The sequence below is a fragment of the Glandiceps talaboti genome, chromosome 6, assembly GCF_964340395.1.
Source record: "Glandiceps talaboti chromosome 6, keGlaTala1.1, whole genome shotgun sequence".
In the NCBI taxonomy this organism is placed as follows: domain Eukaryota; kingdom Metazoa; phylum Hemichordata; class Enteropneusta; family Spengelidae; genus Glandiceps; species Glandiceps talaboti.
In genome coordinates this window covers 11,778,767-11,799,723 of record NC_135554.1, presented here as the reverse complement: position 1 = coordinate 11,799,723, position 20,957 = coordinate 11,778,767, and the positions used below count along the sequence as shown (strand labels likewise).

At 35.8% G+C, this 20,957-nt stretch overlaps 1 protein-coding gene across 1 annotated transcript in view; it reads right to left on the bottom strand.

The window, feature by feature from the left end:
- The window catches only part of LOC144436841 (cubilin-like), a 53,658-nt gene extending 35,294 nt beyond the window's left edge, over positions 1–18,364 (bottom strand). Inside the window, exon 1 of the mRNA XM_078125700.1 lies at positions 18,289–18,364. Within this exon, the coding sequence (XP_077981826.1) occupies positions 18,289–18,364 (76 nt within the window). The remainder of the gene's footprint in view (positions 1–18,288) is intronic.
- Between the last annotated feature and the right edge of the window lie 2,593 nt (positions 18,365–20,957).

Genomic DNA, 20,957 nt, shown 5'->3' with positions numbered 1-20,957 from the left:
TAGTATATACATATACTATACAGATCTAGCTGTATATTGTTCCCTTTAACCATCTAAACGCCCGTTTAATCCGAGAGTCCAGTGTCATTCTATAGTAACTACACCTGTTTGTCATTGTCTTCTTTGTTAAGACATCGGTAGATTTGTCTGTCTCTGTCTGACTGTCTTTGTCAATGTTTAGCTGTCCGTCCGTCTGCTACTTTCTCAGTCTTACCATGCTATATCTGTCTGTCTGTCTGTCTGTCTGTCTGTCTGTCTGGCTCTCTCTCTCTCTCTCTCTCTCTCTCTCTCTCTCTCTCTCTCTCTCTCTCTCTCTCTCTCTCTCTCTCTCTCTCTCTCTCATTAAGCTGATACACCCTCTCATAATTCCCTTGTATTTTTTTTTAGCCTTATACGCATTTGAGGTAGGGACATTTACTAGTCATGTCTACCATATAACACAAAGTGTCAATAGGATATATTAACAGTAGATAGCTGGCAACGATTTATTGCTGTGTAAAGGGTCGGATTCCTATGTTGTGTAGGGGACCGTACAGCAACATGTAGGCGAGGGGAATGCCCTAGTTATCGTGGGTACTATATCATTTAATATTTCATTCTTAACAATATATGGTTTTATTTTTATATTACCTACTACTTCAAACTAGACCCTGGAGAAATATTCAAAATTCCGACAAAGATTTAATCAAAAGACTCTTGTATTTCTTCAGTCCCTTGACAAACTTGAACTTTGGGTTACATCAAACCATTTTATCACGAGAAATGGTTAATTATAATATTACTTCATAAGATGCGAAAATAACAAAACAAAGTGTGCAATTTATTCAATATTCACTTAGTTTTAGCGTTTAATAAGAACATATTAACACTGTCTACATGTTGTACCTTGTGTTTGAAGTTAACAGTACTGTCACAGTATTCGGACGTCCAGATCATGTTTATAGCAAAGATATGGTATCAAGACTATATGGGTATAAATGTACAACTTGTATTTCAATCACTGGGGTGGTCTGAGATTAACAGTCATATATAGAGCTTGAAGAGTATGAACAAAAGTCCTAAGCCAGGTTCACACTGAGAATATTTTGGTCGGTTCATAGCCCACCCGTCGTGCATCATTATGTGTGATTCAGAGGAATAAACTACTGTCTCTGAATTTACAACGACTGATGAAGATCAGCGGGTCAAAAATTTATATCAAACCTGTCTCTGTCATGGCCAAAATATGAACTTTTTAGATGTGATGTGTCATAGCAATTCATTTGCCACGAAAAACGTGTTGAAACAATCTTATCCTCAGACATGTATAGGATAGGGTAGTTCCTATACGATGATGAGGAATTACCATTACATCCACTCTCGTATCATATATAGGAACTAGACTATGTACAGGATGATACTTCTAGCTTGAATGAAGACTGGTCAGTTCGAACAATGAGTGTGTACATGACGCAAGTTGTCCGAGATACAGGGACAAAGATGCTGGTTGAAAGGCGTGGATGCACATGGGCCATAAATATTTCAAACCTACGAGTACTGAAGTCCATGATGGGTGTTGGCTCAGACCACTAGAAAATGTTCTATGGCTGTCTGAGTTGTGGCCAACCCTTACATATTACCAGCCCCCACAATACTTGAGTTGAGGAAGGGTGTAGCTACCATTTTATAACACACCTAACTTAGTAGACATAAACTACAGATCAGTGTCTTGATTTATACTGTGATCACTCTAAAACAAATTCTCACACCTTCAAAGCTTATCGGCAGTTGTATCGTCACCTTTTGACTGAAATGTCTTCACCACATGCGTCATCAGGCCCGGCTATACGTGTATGCTAATTCTACAGTGTGAACACACATATTTTCTGTAGTTGCACATGACGGGAAGCTGTGACTTCATTCGTCACTTAACGTATCAATGACACTTTTTGAGATATTACCAGAATGGCAAGGTTTTCCAAAAAGTCGTATATGGTTTGTGTAATATCATCTTCTTGCTTTTGGAAGTAGTTCCGTGTATTACCGTCATATTAATTACCGTACGGTAGTAAAATGGTGGTAATACACGGAACTATCGCGAAAAGCAGGAAGTAAAGTTCAAGTGTGATTGAATTCAAATGTCTCTCCTGTCAACCCCCCCCCCCTCACCTGCGTAATCATTAGTAACGTCCAAAGTTCTGACTAAATCGCAGACTGATGATACACATGCATATAAACGACTTGTCTCGAGTTAAACCAGTTTAAAGGACTTTGCACCGTTGTTGTAATCGCCCTTCGCCCATTTAGGATGTCGTCGCCCTTACTGACAAAATTACGTGCCGTTGCCACGATACCGGCATGATCAACAAAAGTACAAGCGGACGCAAGTTGTCACCCATCTACGGTGATATAGAAGATGGAATAAATGGATATGTATGAACTTGTATGTATGTATGTATGTATGTATGTATGTATGTATGTATGTATGTATGTATGTATGTGTGTGTGTGTGTGTGTGTGCGCGTGTGTGCGCGCTCGCCCGCCCGCCTGCGTGCATGTGTGTGTGCGCGCAAGTGCATGTGCGTGCATGCGGGTGGGTGGGCGAGCATGTACACGTACATGTGGAAATGAAAATGGAACATGTATTACTTTTCGTCATAAGAAACAAGTTTTGAAATCTAAATGTATGCAGGTTGAGTTGTACAGTGATATATACAAATTGTATCACTTTAACCTTTTAACAATTCTGTGATGAATTGATGTACCTGCTCTATTTCATTCATTCAAACAAAGAGGCCTACAGTGCAGTTGTCCTGTGTGTAAAGGTTAATAGCTCTAGATATTTTCACAATTCATCGTTTGGGTTGAGACAACAAATCGCGTTGATAAATATTAGACTTTGCGTGGGACAGTCCCGTCATTGAAATCACACCCTCCTTCTGAATAGAATCCAACGTGTGCAAGATCAACTAGACTTTACGGTGACTTGGTATTCATCAAGCTTGCATCTCTTGTGTAAAAAAAAACAGAAAAGACTTATTTGTTACAACAAATCTGAGTTTCATTTATCTCATAAACATGTCCCCACTTTATAATACCCATAGACAGTTCGTCCATGGTTTGACTTAATACTAAGCTTACATACCGTGTGATGATTGTGGTTTTTTATGTTGATGAAAACAATAACTATATGCTGTGGCAAGACAAATATCGATAATCGATCGAGGCAAACCTTGACCACATGTTTGCTCAGCCGCTGATCTTTGATAACCCCGTACAATAGGTAAAATCAATTTATTAAAATCAATTTATTAGGGTCATTCGTGATCAGGCAATCAAAATCGCTGCTTCATTTTATGTTTGCCGCCCATAGCTAAAAGTATTTTTATTGATATCATAATGGTAATTAATCTGTATGGTTTATATCCAGGCGTGGTCATGGTCACCCTACTTTTAATCCGAAAACAACGACTGGTAACTCCCAACATCTCAGTTTTTCGCTAGTCTGACATAAAGTATATCTAGAGCTGTACGTACGTTCACGAGGGTCACGTTCTACCGTTGCAATAAAGACGTCTGGTGGTTTTTGCCTCCTTTACAATTATGTCAAACCTGACGTCACTCGAGAGTCGGAATCTGTTCCGGCGATCCGCTCTCACGAAAGCTGTGACGTAGAGTCGTGCTCTACCGTTGCCCGCACAAGGTGGTTTTACGTCGAATATTTCCCTCCTTTGAAAAGTGTATAGATTCCTCAAACAATGACAACAATAGAAAACGTATTCTATTAATGATAATTTTCAATCTATCCGATTTCCTACCAATATCATTCGTTTTTAAAAATTCATGCATTTTTTCTGATTTTTTTCCCGAACATATTCTTGATGATGTGAAATAATGGTTATAACTCTTGTCAGTAAATAGCTACTATAATTATGGTTTAAGCGGCCATATCTTAATAAACTGACGACTTTTCCCGCCAAAAATGTTGAGCCGACATGACTATCTACTTTTAGTCTCATCCGCAAAAGGCCGAATATTTGACATTGAAAAAGACAACCACGTGAGACTGGTGGAGATCATTTCCCAGGAAGATGTCGAGATTTAGCTTTATGTATGGCGATAGTAAGAAAACACAGTTTGCACCATAGGGACGCGTAATCTTGCCTGTGTGGGTGGATACAAAAACTACCATTATCAGTTATACTGCCAGTATTATTACAAATATAAGAGAAACAACTTCTTCCTAGTATCAAGCGAGCATGCACAGTGTATGGAGAATGCTCTTGTATTTCGTAGCAACATTATTCAACAGTTCATATCCGTCAATGATACAAATCCTCAATCCAGGAAAAATTACGCGTCCCTGTGGTTTGCACTGAACACATTTGTTGTAAACTACAATTTCAAACTAATTCCACCTCAGTTTCTATAACTACAATTGTATCATGTAATCCGCATAAATTTTAGACATATTTTTGATACATTGAAAATTTCATAACGTTTTTTGCTAAATTTCACACAAGAACGTAATTAGTCGTCAGCTTGAATTGTCGAGATTTTGCTGACATTGCCGAAAACGTTCAGGGTTTACAAGGCAGCAATGAATCACTCAGCGATGTACTATATACTGATCCTACATAAGTAGCTAGGGGATATATCAAAATGTCAAAAGGTCGTGGACCTTTGTAGATTTTAGACAGACTGGGATCCACCGCGCCCTACGAAATTTGTGGTATACAGAGGTCGGTTTGTACTCGTCGTAGTTATGCTAATGGATAACATTGAGGCGTGTGTGGATACCAAGTTACACCTTAGAAACGATATAATTCCTCACATCTCCTTTGTTATACGGATCTCTCCTTGAAAAATACACCGCGCACATTTAGTAAGTGCCAATCTAGTGATTAGTCGGAAGTTTGTAGATAACTGAAATAAATTTATTAAAAAGAACATCAATTCAGAACGAAAAGTCAAATTGAGCAAGAACAACCAAAATGAAAGTGTACAATCTTTAAATGTTTTATGGCAATAACAAAATTTAAAGTGTCAAAAAAGAAAGAATCATTGGAACGGATATGGGGTCTGCCTTCGCTTAATTCCATATATCGCTCGAGGACTTTCCGCAAGGCAATATCCATTACACATGATTCAAGTCATCACGCTCATGGTCTTTTTAATCTTTTACGCTCTGGTTGGCGCTATCGTAGAATAAAGTCATCCGTGAACATTTTAGGAAGAAAGCTTTTACCAGTCTGAAATTCAATTTTTAATTAAGTCTTGATTTTCATTTTTATCTTGTTTTCTTTTTTAATCCGTGCTTTTTTTCCTTCCTTTTTTACCCTGTTTTTAGGAGCGCTTGTGAATATATGCCAATATTTTATACACATGGCAATAAAGAATCTGAATCTGAATCTGAATCTGAAGCCGAGTTTATATTTTGTATTGTCCTTTTTAATTAAGTGAATCTACTTACATAAAACCTCTATTGAATTATTCTAGTATAATGTTTATACCGATGCCTAAGCCTTCTTTAACATTACAATTTGTGTTCTCTGGCATTGTTAAAACAGTCATAGTAAAGATTTCTTCGACATTTTTCTGCAGGTATAAAAATGACGTCACCAGATCGTTCACAATATATACCTTAATACCAGATTTGAGTTCAGTCAATTGCAAGTGATGGTTAAGGGAGTTTCAGTAATTCACTCCGAGTAACTTTGAAAATGAAACAAAAATTAGGTATAAACTCAGCTTTTGCTCTTTATCTCTGTGTCCCTTATGTTTTCATTTGTACAACATTTCTCAGTCATCTGTTCCAGTTTCACAAACTAAATAAACATTATACAGCGCAATAGCTATATATTAGTATTTGTTGCCCAACTATCTTGCCATTTTTACTGTCAGTACGATGACATTTTGACATGTTGACGAAGTTTGAACATTATTCCCCAAGAAGACACTCAATCTTGCAACCTATGACTTGTATTCCCATTGTATATATATTACTATAATGATGTGTATTGTGCCATAAATTCATATTCTACCTTTTTATACAACAGACGTCTACAAAGAAATAACAGTGACTCACAGCAATATAGTTCCTTCATAAAGTACTAGTTCCGTTCCCAAAACATGACATATTTTCAACTTTTTTTTTGTTTTTGCACCGATGACATTTTATCCTAACACGTTTTTTTGCGAAAATTGGTGATTTTACAAGTTCTATATCGCCAAATGGACATTCATCTGTGTTGGTATACCATAGTATTCAATTTAACTGTTCCAAACACGACTTGAAAATTTTACCTGAAATTTTTGAATGCACACTTCAGTCTTTGACAACAGTTGTGTTTTTTAAGTTGAGTTTGGAACAAAAGTTAAATTGAATATTAAGTTCTATATCGATTGATGTTGATTTAATGAGATGATAAATTTGAAAGCAAACTCGGTTTTGTCCTACATAGGTTATCTAAGTTTGACCCTTTTTACTGTTGCTAAGCAGCGTACGAACCCTGTGGACAAAGATTGAATTGGACAGAGAAACAAAATAATATGTGTGCACCATGACGGCAAAATTAAAACATATTAGTGAACTAATGAGATATCACTAACATTGAAAACCGACAAAACAATGCCCCTACTATTTCATTAGGCCTCGTTTGTTTTCAACAATACGATTGTAACAACTTATTTAATTAATAACATTTGACAAATTGAGTTGTATTATTAAAATATTTCAAAGTAAGTTAACAGTAAGTTCTGTCGTCTTAGAAACAATGTGAAAAAAAACATCCGCTGTTTATGCGATAAATTGGACCTCCTAATGAGCACCGTTTGAACTGTGAGTTCATTCCACCAAGCTAGACGTATGTATAGTATTGAGGTCACTATGGAGGAGTGTTCTGGGCAGTGATTCTCAGCCCCCTTTTACCGTGACACATTAGACACTCTTACACTGACTAAAGTTGAGACAATTTCAACGACTTTTAAAAATCAGTGGTGACAAACTTTATGTACAATTCTTAAGATGATTTCAGCCTAATTTTAAGTTGAGATTTTTACACAATAGTTAGAAATTGGCGGGAAAGTAATTTACCTAGTATCGGACACATGAGGAAATTTAACTCTTATTTTCGCCAAATACTTTAAAATGTCACATGGTCAACACAAATTGACAACGCTTCATCAACAACAGTGTCTTTGAACCAAGAATAGTCCAAAAAAGTCGACATGTCAACAAAATGGCAGCCCTACAAAATTAACGATTTTTGACAGAAAATACTCAGTGGCAGTATTAGAGTGAACTTTAATATATTATTGGGCCAAGTCAAGTGTCAAGTTCTGGTAAATTGTCCAGTTGGGTGTTCTAATACGTCATTAAACGATCCAGCAAACAAACAAACAAACATACATACATACATACATACATACATACATACATACATACATACATACATACATACATACATACATACATACAAACATACATACATACATACATACATACATACATACATACATACATACATACATACATACATACATACAAACATACAAACATAGATACATACATACATACATACATACATACATACATACATACATACATACAAACAGACAGACGGACAGACAGACAGACAAACAAACAAACAAATAATTAAAAAAACTTGTATAATAAAATATAATTCGGATCAAAATGTAATAATTACACATTTGGTACACTTATATCTTTCATGTTGTTAGTATTTCGAGGTATATTTCCAAACATTTTTCTTACCACATATTCGTTAATTAGTAACAAATCTAAAGTGAAAGGATTTTAAGTGAAAATATATTGATCTTTTTCCTAAACAAAAAAAATTGTTTGGTTCCGGTTACCCCACCTCACTTAATTTTTCACTCCGACCCTATCTCTTTTTTTTTTACATATTCGAGAAAAAATAATGAAATCGCTAAAACTGTGAAGTCCTGCGAGAAATAGTGGATATGGAAACTGATATCAACTTAAAAAGACAATATAAAACTGTTCTTCCTGTAATTAGTACATCTGATGAGAGGAAACTCACAAAGACCATATGGAAAATCATAACGGGAAACATAACTACCTGAATTAAACACTTATGAACAATATATATAAATAAAAATTTAAAAAAATCTAAATACCCTACCTTTTCTAAAATTGAGTGTAATCGGACCCACACGTTTTTTTTGTTAGGCCTTACACTAGCAAGAATCTAAATTAGACCACGATACAAGCACTCTATGCTAATTCATTCTCAAATCTAGAGAATTGTTGTAATCTCTATTTGTATATAGACGAGGGGTTGGTACCATTTATGCTGATGTTGTTACAAGTAAGTAGGCTAGGACATAACAGCAATGAGATGAAATATTTGAAGTAGGACTTGATCGTTGAGTGTACTTCATATTCAGACCTAACTCAAATAAGAGACTGAAATCTCAAGTCAAGTCCCTGAACTTACTATCCACAACTAGCCAACCAAACCAACATTTGATGCCTTGGTCTTAACAATAATTAAGTTACAACCATGATGTCATACATTGGCAATGAACTTTCTGGCCCATTGCAATAATCATATTATACAAACAAGGATCTAAGAACTAGCAACAAAAGGATGAAACAACCCTTTATCTCTACCTATGAAACAGTGTCTATTTGTTTAATGAAAGAGGTTTTTTTTTTTGACCAATGGTTATCTTAGGTATGTGAACTATTTTGGACTTTAACTTGATGGAGGAGTAACACCTCATGATTATAGATGAACTCGCCATTGTGCATGTTGTGGATGCGTCGGAACACACGTTTGCCCCCTCATTGACACAGTTGACTATCTAGTACATGCCTACAGATGCAGGGATGAACATACTTTGTACTTGATTTATAGTAACGAATACCGATTCATCATCTCTGGAATGTCGCTTGATTATACGCGTGAAGGGTTAGAGACCAGAAGCAGAGCCCACAAACTTGAAACCCACTTAAGGGTAACATAGAGAAATGGTGAAGGCGTTGTCAAAGACATCTTTTAAAATGAAACCATTTTCTACATTTTACTGAATAGTATACACATGAAGATAATTGTTTTAGGTATGCTATTTTTACAGTGGTGGTACATAAAGGAGAAACAAACTTTTACACGATGGGCTGTTGCCGAACTAGGTTTGTTCAAGGCTTCTCTTAGTTTCTGACAATTTAGCAAATCAATCAAATAAATTATCAATATCGACAAACTATCTATTTAAAAAAATGCCCAATCAGATAAAAATTGGATGTAGGAATACGGTCCTTTATATTTCCTTCGAACACTATGTATGCTCATCGTGGAAGCACTAAGATTCATCCAAAAGTTCTCTTCTTCCTCTTGAGAAACAGAACTAACTTCAAAATCAGTCAGGATCATCGACAGGGAAGAAAACATGGATAAAACAAGACTATTGGAGGCCATGTACATTAAAGTCAACAATCCACCACTTAATGCCAATGTAGGAAAATACGACATTCCACCCATCTACAGTGACATTATCACAGAAGATGCGGACAAGTTAGATGTACATAACTGACAAGTACTTTCACACCTGAATTTACATATATTGAAGCTAACCTTTTCACACCTCTGGTTACTCAACACCTCCAGAAAATGTGGATCATTCTGTCAGATCCAGTTCGACACTGAAGAAGGACAAGTGATTTCTTCGAAACATGTCTGTTTCTCAATCAAAAGAGGAAGAAGAGAAATTGTGTAGGAATTTATTGCCTTCGTATAATTCTTTGTTTTTGGTTTTTGCACTTCTGAGAATTATAGAAGAAGCGACTACTCTCACAATTACAGTCATTCAGACTGCAGTATACGAAGAAAATAACGGAATCCAGCCATATTCCATCACCAGATTTTAACCAGATTGAAAATGCGGAAACAGTAGAAGCTGTGATAATCAAGCACATGTATATTATCATGGTTTAGAAAAACTTAGTTCGTTGACCGTATGATGAAGTAGGGTATACAGATAACATTGGTAGTTGAGTTGGTACTTCAAGCTGAACCCTTGGAATGGGTGACGATTAGACAGGAATGCAATGGTACAAGGCGACTCGTATATCGTGTAGATAAAGTGATTATATGTAATTATGGCATTAGTATTACCTGTAACAAAGCGGCATTCATCTACCCAATAAGTCAGGTATGTACTTACAGAATTCAATAAAGCTCATTTGAAGGGTTAATCTGACAGGTCGCTCATTTTGACACATTTTACTTATCTCGCCCGCAAATCAATTCCAGTTTAATGTTGCAGTGTTCAATATCCTATAAGTCACAAAACGCCGTTGATGAATGGTAAAGATTATGTTGTATTGCGAAGTTTGTTTTTAATTTGAAATTATTGATGCATTGGATTTCGTATATTCTCAGACCACTAAATAGATTAGTGGTCTGCTATTTAGTGGTCTGAGGTATATTGTAATAGGTTCTATACTTTTATTGATGACGTGACATCCGCCGTTATACAAAAGTGTAAATAAGACTCCGTTACTATTCTTTATTTCGTTGATTACAACGTCAACTATATAGATATTAAAATAAATAATATTCTGCAACCAAACCTGTACAAGTTTAAACTAACATTTCTAAATATCTCAGATTACCTTTTTGTGAATTACGTGTGAACTTTGAACCCTCCGTTTCAATCCGAAAAAAAGTTTGTGAATTAGGCCTAACAAAAAAAAATTGTGTGGTTCCGATTACGCTGAATCTTAGAATAGGTGGGGGTAGCTAGAGTTTTTATTTTATTTAATTTTTTAAAATTGTTTTCATATGTAAGTGTCTAGTTTAGGTAGTTATGTTTTCCATTGTTTTCCATATGGTCTCTGTGTTATTGGTTTCTTCTCATCAGATGTACAGCCATTACAGATTGGAAGAACAGTTTTAATTTCCGCATCTATTTCTCACGAGACTTCACACAATTTTCGCGATTTTATTATTCTTTTTCTCGAATACGTAAAAAAGAGAGTTTAGGATCGAAGAATAATCTAAGATAAAGACACCCAACAAAATGACGACTAAAAACACAAACGAAATATCAATTTTTAAATTGGGTGCTTTAAAAATCCACACTCAATGAAATGGCGACTCAATTTTGATGTTAACCTTCGAGATGAAATATTTCGTCCGTAGACGAGGGTATGCCGGTAAGGAAACCACAAAACCGTGATATCCCCCTATACTCTTATCTTCTGCACTACAAATAAATGCCCCTTGATCGGCCCAACCTGTAATCAATTCTGTAAAGTAGCCCTACAAGTAACGTATAACAATAACTCAGGTATTTGTGTCAATAGTGACGTCACAACTCTGACCTGACAGTACATTTTTGAGATAAGATACCGGGATGACCTTCTTCTTATCAAATTGGGCCACGCCTTTTTATGTCCCCAACTAAACTTAAAACTCACCGACAGCTGGCCTAAATTCTAATCACAAAAGATACGCCATAAGCCGTTAAAGCAACGTTATCTGCATTTTGACTTTAAAGCTGAACGAGCTGCAGCCAAAACATTTAAAAAAAAAGTTTTTTAGATAAAATACTAGGAACTTGATCGTAATATCGTACACCCTGAACGGTATTGAATCACTTGTGGATGAACATAGTCTTCATAGCTTTATATATGATATGGTACAATAAATCCAACAAAATTGATTTTAGGGTCCGCACTCAAAAATAGCGCCCTCAACGACGTTCACGATTTTAACTTGCTACTGCATTATTTACGGATAAGGTCGATCACTGATCAATATGTACAATATCTAATTCCTGACATTTTTTCTTCCGTAAGAAAGACATATTTATGGGTGGAAGTCTGTGTGTCTGTGTGTCTGTCTGTCTGTCTGTCTGTGTGTGTGTCTGTCTGTCTGTCTGTGTCATAGTTTTCTCCATAACGGCTCGCTCAATTCAAACGAAATTTTGAAGACGTATTCCGTAGGGTAATGGCAAGACTTGCTTAGGTTTTGGTAAAAATCCTGTGAATGTTAATGAGCAATTACGTAATTAATGATTTTCGGTAATTAGGCTATATCTCAAGAATGCATGCTTCAAATTCATTATAACTTATTACACAAATTTTCGATACCACAGCGCACCTGTCCTGAAAATATTACTAATGTAGCTTTTAGTTTTAATAAGTTATTGGCATATTTTCGATTGGCCACAAAAAGAAAAAAATAGTTTCTCGTCAGTAAATGTCGTCTAAAGTGGTGCGACTTTATCACCATTTTCTAAAACACGACTGGCTCAATTCATACGAAATTTATTGCATGTGTTCTGTAGCGTAGTGACAAGAACTGATTAGGTTTCGGTAAACATCTCAAGAATATTAACGAGAAATTTACATTATTTATGGTTTTCGGTAATTAGGCTATATTTCAAGAATGCACATTTCAAATTCAATATAATTTGATACATGCATTTGCGATACCAAAGCGCACTTGTCCTGAAAATATTATTGATGGAGCTTTTAGATTTAATAAATCATTGGCATATTTTTGTAGGCCACTACAAAGGAAAAATACTTTCTCGTCAAGAAATGTTGTCTGAAGTGGTACGACGATGCACTTATTTTTTTTAACATTCTCAACAAATGTCACAGTACATGTTGTGGTTGACCAGGAGATCACTAACAGCAATGAGCAAATAGCAATCAGTGAGAAAAAAATAACTTATTACATATGTTCTGTTGTATTCCAACAATTGTCTGTAGGAACGACATTCTCAAAACTTTGCCCTTACAGAAGACATTCAGTTTACATCTGGTAACAGTTACAAACTAGCACAGTTTTAACACGGCAACAGATTCAAAACCGCGCTTTCGTTCAAGATTTAAACTCGTCACCACACCACCAATGGATAACACTGACCACTAGTTATAAGTAATTGACCAATTTTCAGTGAATATATCTTTGGTTACCTGAAAAAATGTCCCAACTGCAGATATGAAGGTTTAATAAAAATCACCAACTGGTGACTTCAACCTGTTATTCTATGTGCATACAGAGTGATAGTGCCTTAAAGATGGTCAACGCCATGTTTGTTTTTTGTTATTGAAAATATTTATGTCAGTATCTAAAATTAAAAGTTGTAAACATGAAAGGACCTTAATTTAAGTATTAAAGCCGTACAATGTATTACCTCATTCAATTATCATCACCGTATGGGTAACGACACATTCTAAAAGGCGACAACACTAAACATTAGAAAGATTGACATCCTCCATATTTTTTTTATCGGCTGGCTAAACTTTAGTTGGAGATGGAAAGTGAACTATTTCGTATTAGTTAAATTCAGTTATATCGATAAGATGATATAGCTTTAAAGGTGACGGATATTTAATTCTGCGTATACATCTGTGTATATCTTATGATAACGAATCAAAATCAATTTGTCAGGAACTATCGAACCCCCCCCCCTCCCTCTCTACCAGTGTATCCTCCACCCTTCACTTCAATTTTACATCCAACTGGCTCCGGTTATGCCCCCTAAAAATTGCATATCAATCAGTGTAAAAGCGTACTATCCAGGTAGATAAATTGATCAATAACACAGTATTTAACTTGTTTAACGACATGTGTTCGTTAAGTTATCATATAAACACAACACAATAACACTTATGGTGTGAACAACAGGTGGGCATACTTTAGTATTATACATTACGTGTAGCTATTTTAACAGCAGCTCATTGTACTTCTTTTTCAAATTTGAGATTAGCATGGAATGTCCGTCCAAGGGGTGTAATAACTAAAATCCCATGTAAACTATAAAAAAAAAAACCGGCTGGTGTACAGTTTGAGTAGGAAGCATGTGTCAATATGTCTTGCCCAATCATTTCCACATTTTGGAAAGGTCCGTGTTCAGGTTAAAGATTTCCATATGTATGTTATTATACTTCCATAGTAAATCATTCCATATTGTTAGTTGAGTACAAACTCACGGTGGTATGCGCATGCGCTATATTAATCGGGCACATTTCTTCAACCAGAACATTGATTTGTTCAAGAATCGTTGTATTGAATAGTGTGATTGGTTTATCCACCGTCAGGATTTTTATCTCAAACCAATCAGGTGTTCTCATCCATCGGCAACTTTAGTAAAATGTTACGTATACAGAATATAATCGACATCAAAATTCAAACGTCTTCGTCACTATTTAGTGGAAAAGATATAAGATCTGAAAATAGTATTCATAGTTCCAAGATATCACTTGAAATCTTCCAGTCAGAAAATAGTTACACCATGAAGAAGAAATGCCACTCTCGTTGTAACATAACGCGAGATAAGTCAAATGTATACTCATTGCGCAAAACTTGCAGTATAAAATATCCTGGATTTGTTTGTTTGTTTCTTTGTTTGGATTTTGGTAATGAACCATCTCCATCTTTCATTTTTAAAAGGGTTATTCAAGGGACGAGATCTCACTTGATATTATGCCTAGTTTTCTCTTCTGATCATATAATTAGACATCCATGTACAGTTTTAGACCTACTGTAGGGGGCACCCATTACTTCGATCGATATACAAAGCCTCAGACGACTACAGTGGTTTAGTCTGAAGCTTAAAATCTTTACTGGATGTCTGATAAAATTGTATCACGCTTTTAGGATCGATTCAATGAGTGTATTTAAACGAACCCTGGATGTCTAGTCGTTATGAAGAAGAGACAGATCGCATACTCACATCCCCAACAACAAAACACAAAAAACAACAACAACCACAGCGACAACAGGGAGCGAAATGATTAGCACAACTGATGCCGATGAATGAGAACACCTGATTGGTTTGAGATAACAATCCTGACGGTGGATAAACCAATCACATTATTCAATACAATGATTCTTGAAAAAAAATCAATGTTCTGGTTGAAGAAATGTGCCCGATTAATATAGCGCATGCGCATACCTTTATTGCGTTGTACTCAACTCACAGTATGGAATGATTTACTATGGAAGTATAATAACAGACTTAATGGAAATCGTTAACCTGAACACGGAGCTTTCCAAAATAAGGTTCAGTAGTTATATAGGCATGACAAAGTGTGTCAAATAACAACATCATCTGGTAGGCAAGTGAGTAAACGTTCAAAAGTTATATGAAAAATACCCTTAGCAACCATGACCAAGCCCATAGTATCAGCCAAACGGTGATGTATTTCACAAAGATAACAACAGGGATTAATAGACAAGTGAATAAACATTCAAAAAAGTATGTAAATGTACCTAGCAACAAGACCACGCCCATAGCAACAGTCAAATGATCACGAATATTGTAGAGATAACAAAAGGGATTAATAGACACATGAATGAACATTCAAAAACTGTATGCAAATATGTCTAGCAACTTGACCATGCACATTGCAACAGCCAAATGATCGTGTATATTGCAAAGAAAACAACAGGGTTGGATAGGCAACCGGATAGTCATTCAACAAATGAATACCTATACCTAGAATGGATCAGCATGTGGGTAAACATTTTAAAAAAACTGTACAGTTGTGCTACAACGCCATTGGCGCTATTTTTTTTAAAAGTACAATCCACCTGCATGACGTGACAGGTGAAATTGCCGTTAAAAGGTGAGAGTTGGAATGCCGTTAAGTAGTACTGTGCCGTACGGTTACTACTATGCCGCTAAGTGGTATAATTTACTGATCGTCCAAAGTGTTAATTATGTAAATCTCAAAGTAAAATAACCTCAGCATTGTTTTAGCTAGCAAACCGAAGAATTCGAGGTATAGAAATGTCAACATTTAGTCATAAATTGTTAACAAGGCCCAGTACTTGTATATTCTAAGGGATGGTGAATTCCTGAGTCTCTAATCAGTTAAAAAGTCCTTTCGTCCCACCGTGAGATTTGTTACCCTTTTATTACTGTTCACTACCACCTGTATAAACTCATACCTTAGACCTTGAACTACTGCTTGCTGTACACGATGTCCACTGTAACAACAGAACAATTTTGACCTTCGGCTACCTTTTTGAAAGCTTTGGTCTTCAAATATTACCGTTCAAGTATTTTGTTAACTACCTCGTTGTAGTTTTGTTACACAACTGAAAATCTTTGAAGTGTTCTCTGGATAATACCAGGCGTAAATTATATCATTCTCACCGAGTTTGTCTGAATGCATAACTTTGAAGTTTATTCCTTGTATGTTCGTAATAAAAAATGACGCGTTTTTCTCCACGGCCTATACTTAATAACGTGTTTGTCTTTCTAAGGACCATACGTGCAACCATTAAACGTGCACTGATCATCAGAATTCAGACTAGGCAGAAGTGAAGTGTTGCACGATCTACGGACAGCGACCACATGTCTTTCAGTTGACCTCGTCGGGTCATGCGTTCATTTTCTGAAAACTTTTCCCCAGTAGAAATAGCATTTTTGTAGCATACATTTGAAATCCATAATCATTCAATGTCATGACTGGCCCTGATTGTTAAAAATAATCGAACGTTTTCCATTCTTATGGAAAATTATTCATAAGAAAAAAAAAGAGATATAAAAAAGAACGGCCTGAAATTAGGTGTTTGCATGCTTTCAAGTGGTGTTTTTTTGAGAACGGTTTCATAATCACAAAATACAACAAAATTGCTGTTAAAGAACAACATTCCCAGTCAGGCACGGTAGACATGGTAACTATTGCTTTGTTTACATGTCTCCATGGTACCGAGCGTCCCAACAAGTTACAAAAGTTCAAACTATAGATGCCAAATTGGGTTAGGTTAATCATCGACCTACAGTTACGCACCGTATATTTCTAGTCTGCTCGTGCACCATATATCATGTACTCTGCTCTACACCATGTGTCATCATCAGGTTTTTATCAGAAATATTATAAAAAGATACCCCTTTTTGGTGCGATAATGTCGCTTGCAAGTAATGTAGGTGATGTTCCGCCCGTTCTTATGCTTAAACAACCCTGTTGTGGGAACCTAACTGTATATCTTGCAGCTGAAAGGTTGGACTCAAAAATCAAAAGTTTGACAACATAATGATGTCAAATGTATTGAAATATATATGAAAATCACTAAATAGCATAGTCAGTGACGTTGACAAATACAAAATTGATACTAAAAGTTTTATGAATTTAGTCAAATTAAATCGAACTTATAATCACATCAATATGGTGACGTCACTGGAAATGAGGCCGTTACATGCGATATCACCGCTCGGAGAAAAAGTTCACGACCTTTTAGAAAGTACAGCATATAAAATGGCACCCTTTTAAATCTGCAGTGTTATAATGAGAACTTTTCTGTGTCAAAAGTTACATTTTTGGATGTCAATTACATCAACTGTGATTCATTAAAACTAATTTACCTTTGAATAGGAGTGACTAAGTGGCATGATCACCTGGTGATAAGAAGTAGAGATACCAGTCATGTATCATGTATATGTCATGTTACCGATGTATTGAGTGCAATATGTATTGTCAAGGAGAACCAGATTCAAGTATGTTACTATATAGGAATGTGTGCAAGCGTACTTGTCAATAGTATAACCGTAAGTTAGATTTTACCTATAATCAGTTACATGTTGGAATAAAGTTGTGATATTTAAATAGCGAGAAATGCACTTTTTCCTTTCCTAGTTCATCTCCAGTTAATCTTAATGGGGGGGGGGGGGGCATCTCTTCACTACCTGTTAAACTACATATTGAAAATAACAACCTTTGACAAAAATATACACATCTATCACAACGCGTCAACCGACTTTTAACAACACATACAGAAGAAAGCAACACTGTTACATACAGCAGGACAAATACGGTTATTACATCAACATTTTCGTTTTTTGGTTTATCGTACTGTAATCGACGACGACCGCAAGTAAATAAACCTGATTACTTCAGTCAGCAGACAGAATAAACATTGGATATACACTGTAGAAAATAATAAAATCTCAAGAACATGTTTATCATACATTCCTAGACACACTAGAGTACGTAAGCACCTGTTCTTTGCCATAAAGTCAATTTATTGTCACTGAACTTTGTATGTTGATGTTCTATCGTGAGCAACTTATGCACTAAAGTTTATTAAACGCGTCACACAACGGAGAATGGTTTGGTTTGGACATTAAAGTGAAAGAAACACGCTTCATGGATTCGTTTATATTTGAAAACAACCACGTGCACTTTGTCATTTTGCTGTTGAGTTCTCAGCTATTGCGCAGCGATATGTTGTAACTACATAGCCGGATAACGTATGGCAATAGTGAACTCCACATGGCCATATAATGACTTACCTGTTGCACAGGCGATTAGCACAGTCACCAACGCGACGGCTACATCGCTGGCTGAAGTTGTCCTCTTCCTCCTCATGTTCGATAAGAGAGCATCACTTCACTGAACACAAGTTTGAAAAAAAATGGACGTCCAAACTTTTCCTCCAACTCTGGAAGACTAGCAACTTCTTTCTAGACGCTGACACAGCGACCTGTCTTAAAAAGTATCGCCCACGCCTGCACACCTGGGTGGGTATGTGACTAACTACAGGTAGTAATGATTACAATACCTGATAAGGGCCAACCCACAATTGTACAAAGAGTTTATAAATTCCTAGCCTGTCGCGGTATATGCGATGCATAAACTGATGAACTTTTTTTTTCAAATTCACATTAAAATGACGGTTTCGAAAATAATTTATCAACAACAGCTGAGAGGGAAGCTGTGTGTCGAGATAACCAATTTATATCAATATGCAAACATTGTATGAAACTTACATAAATAATTACGTGATGTTGGTCACTTTTATACAGCCACTTCTGCATTTACTAGGTACTCCATAATTCGTTTTTTTTAATTCATCATTAAAGAATTGAACATAACGTAACAGAACGTACAGGGTTAGATTTGACCGAGGGTCTGATTTCAATTCACGTCTGAGATATAGCCTGGGGGTCAATCACACACATATACGCTGCTAGTATGTATTCCTACTCTAGAACGGACTTCGCTGTGGTATTGATTTGAACAAACTGATTATTCCTGCATCACTATCTCGTGTCAAGTATCCTCCCGCTATCATCGCTAGGCAGTATTCATGTACTATCATGCATATATATATCACGTGACGTCGTCTAAATCCAATTTGTTATGGGGTCAAGGGTAGGAGATAGATTTAAAACGCCGGTAACATGTAGATATACATATATATATATATATTTAACCGAAAATTCACAGACAAAATGCTGTTATCCCATGACGATAAATGAGACTTCAAATGTCCTCGCGATTATCATAGCTCAAACTATTTTGTAGCTTATACGAATATTTTGCATTTTGCAGAACTTAAACGGTAGCAGATCTGCAATAGATAAATTTGTATGACGAAAATAAATTACTGTTATGGGCTCAATGAGCATTGTTTTTAAAAAGAAAAGAAAAGAAACTGCGCATAAAAACTATAATTATTATGATCATCATCATGATTTAATGTTATGAATACTTTTTTGTCTTCTTATATTATGCATATAACAGTATGATTGCCATTGCATAACTTACTTCCCACTTTTGGTACTCACTCTGACGTCAGAAAATCATTCTGGTGAGGCGTGTTTTCGTGTAGTTTCTACTGATATGTATGATTTACGATTGATTGTGTTTGAATGCTTGTTATCTCCTTGAGTATTATGCGGTAAACTAATCATATACATTATGATTTGTGGATTTAGACAATTCCGATTGTGATTATTATCAAGGACACGACCTTTGTCCTGACTTGACCGGAACAAGTCGCTAAATAAACGGTAATTCATTTTCAATGTGTTTAATTATGACCATGACGTATATCCCTATTGGCTTTCGCATAAGCTCGGTAGTATACATCTATCCCCCCACCCCCAACCACCCACCCCGATGTACAAACAAATCACTACCAGTTCGTTACATTTCTGAAGAAAAAATTGAAGAAGCTAAGAAATGTTTTGAAGCTGCGATGGTAATTTTTTTTATTTCTCAATTTAGTTGTAAATGGCATGGTCGATGACATTTAGCACCTGTCGAAATATTCGGTAAGAATACCTTTCTTTTAATCAGCATGTTTCAAATGGTTTATATACCTGACGATTACTCACACCACAGTTCCTCTATCACTTCACTAATTGGACGTTTTACCAAATTTACCATGTAGAGTGTGAACATGCATTCATTTAAAGTGGCAACAGAGATGAGAAATGTTAATAACACATCTTTACGATGTTTTATAGTTTAAAAAAAATAGTGAATCTACATATTAAAATCAAGTCCATGGTTGTAATATATATATGCTAGAAGCTAGAATAAGCTTAACATGTAAAAATGTTGTTATTGTACGTACAGAAAGTGGTTTATAAACAAACTGTTTGCACGTTTAGATTTCCTCTCTCTTAGAAGCTCTTATTTTTGCAATTATAAATGTAGAAATACGAACTTCGTCAATTACGTTCACATAATTTTTCCGAGGGTAGATAAACAGAGAAAAGTTGGTTTATTAAAAAAAAATCAAATTAAATGAATTCCCCAGTAATGGTGATACTTTAAGTATTTTAAGGTCACTAAAAGTTTAATCGTTTTATCACTTGTTACATTGGCCCTCTGAGGACTCACTTCAGAATTGTGTGTGTGTGTGTGTGTGTGTGTGTGTGTGTGTGTGTGTGTGTGTGTCTTAGAACACAGGTCATTGCACTATATACTGTATAGTAGCGCGCGACTGGACACATTCACACATAGCAGCCCTTTTCATACAAATTGAATCCATATAAAACACCGGTAATCACAGGCTTAAAAAGAAGGTGGTGCAACAGTAACCATTAACAGTACTTTTTAGAAACCACACCAACTTTGAATTCATTAAAATCTGTACTAGCTGCAAATGAAACGGGTTTCTTTTTTTTCTTTTTTTTAAAAATGTTTTGTTTGATATATTGACTTAATC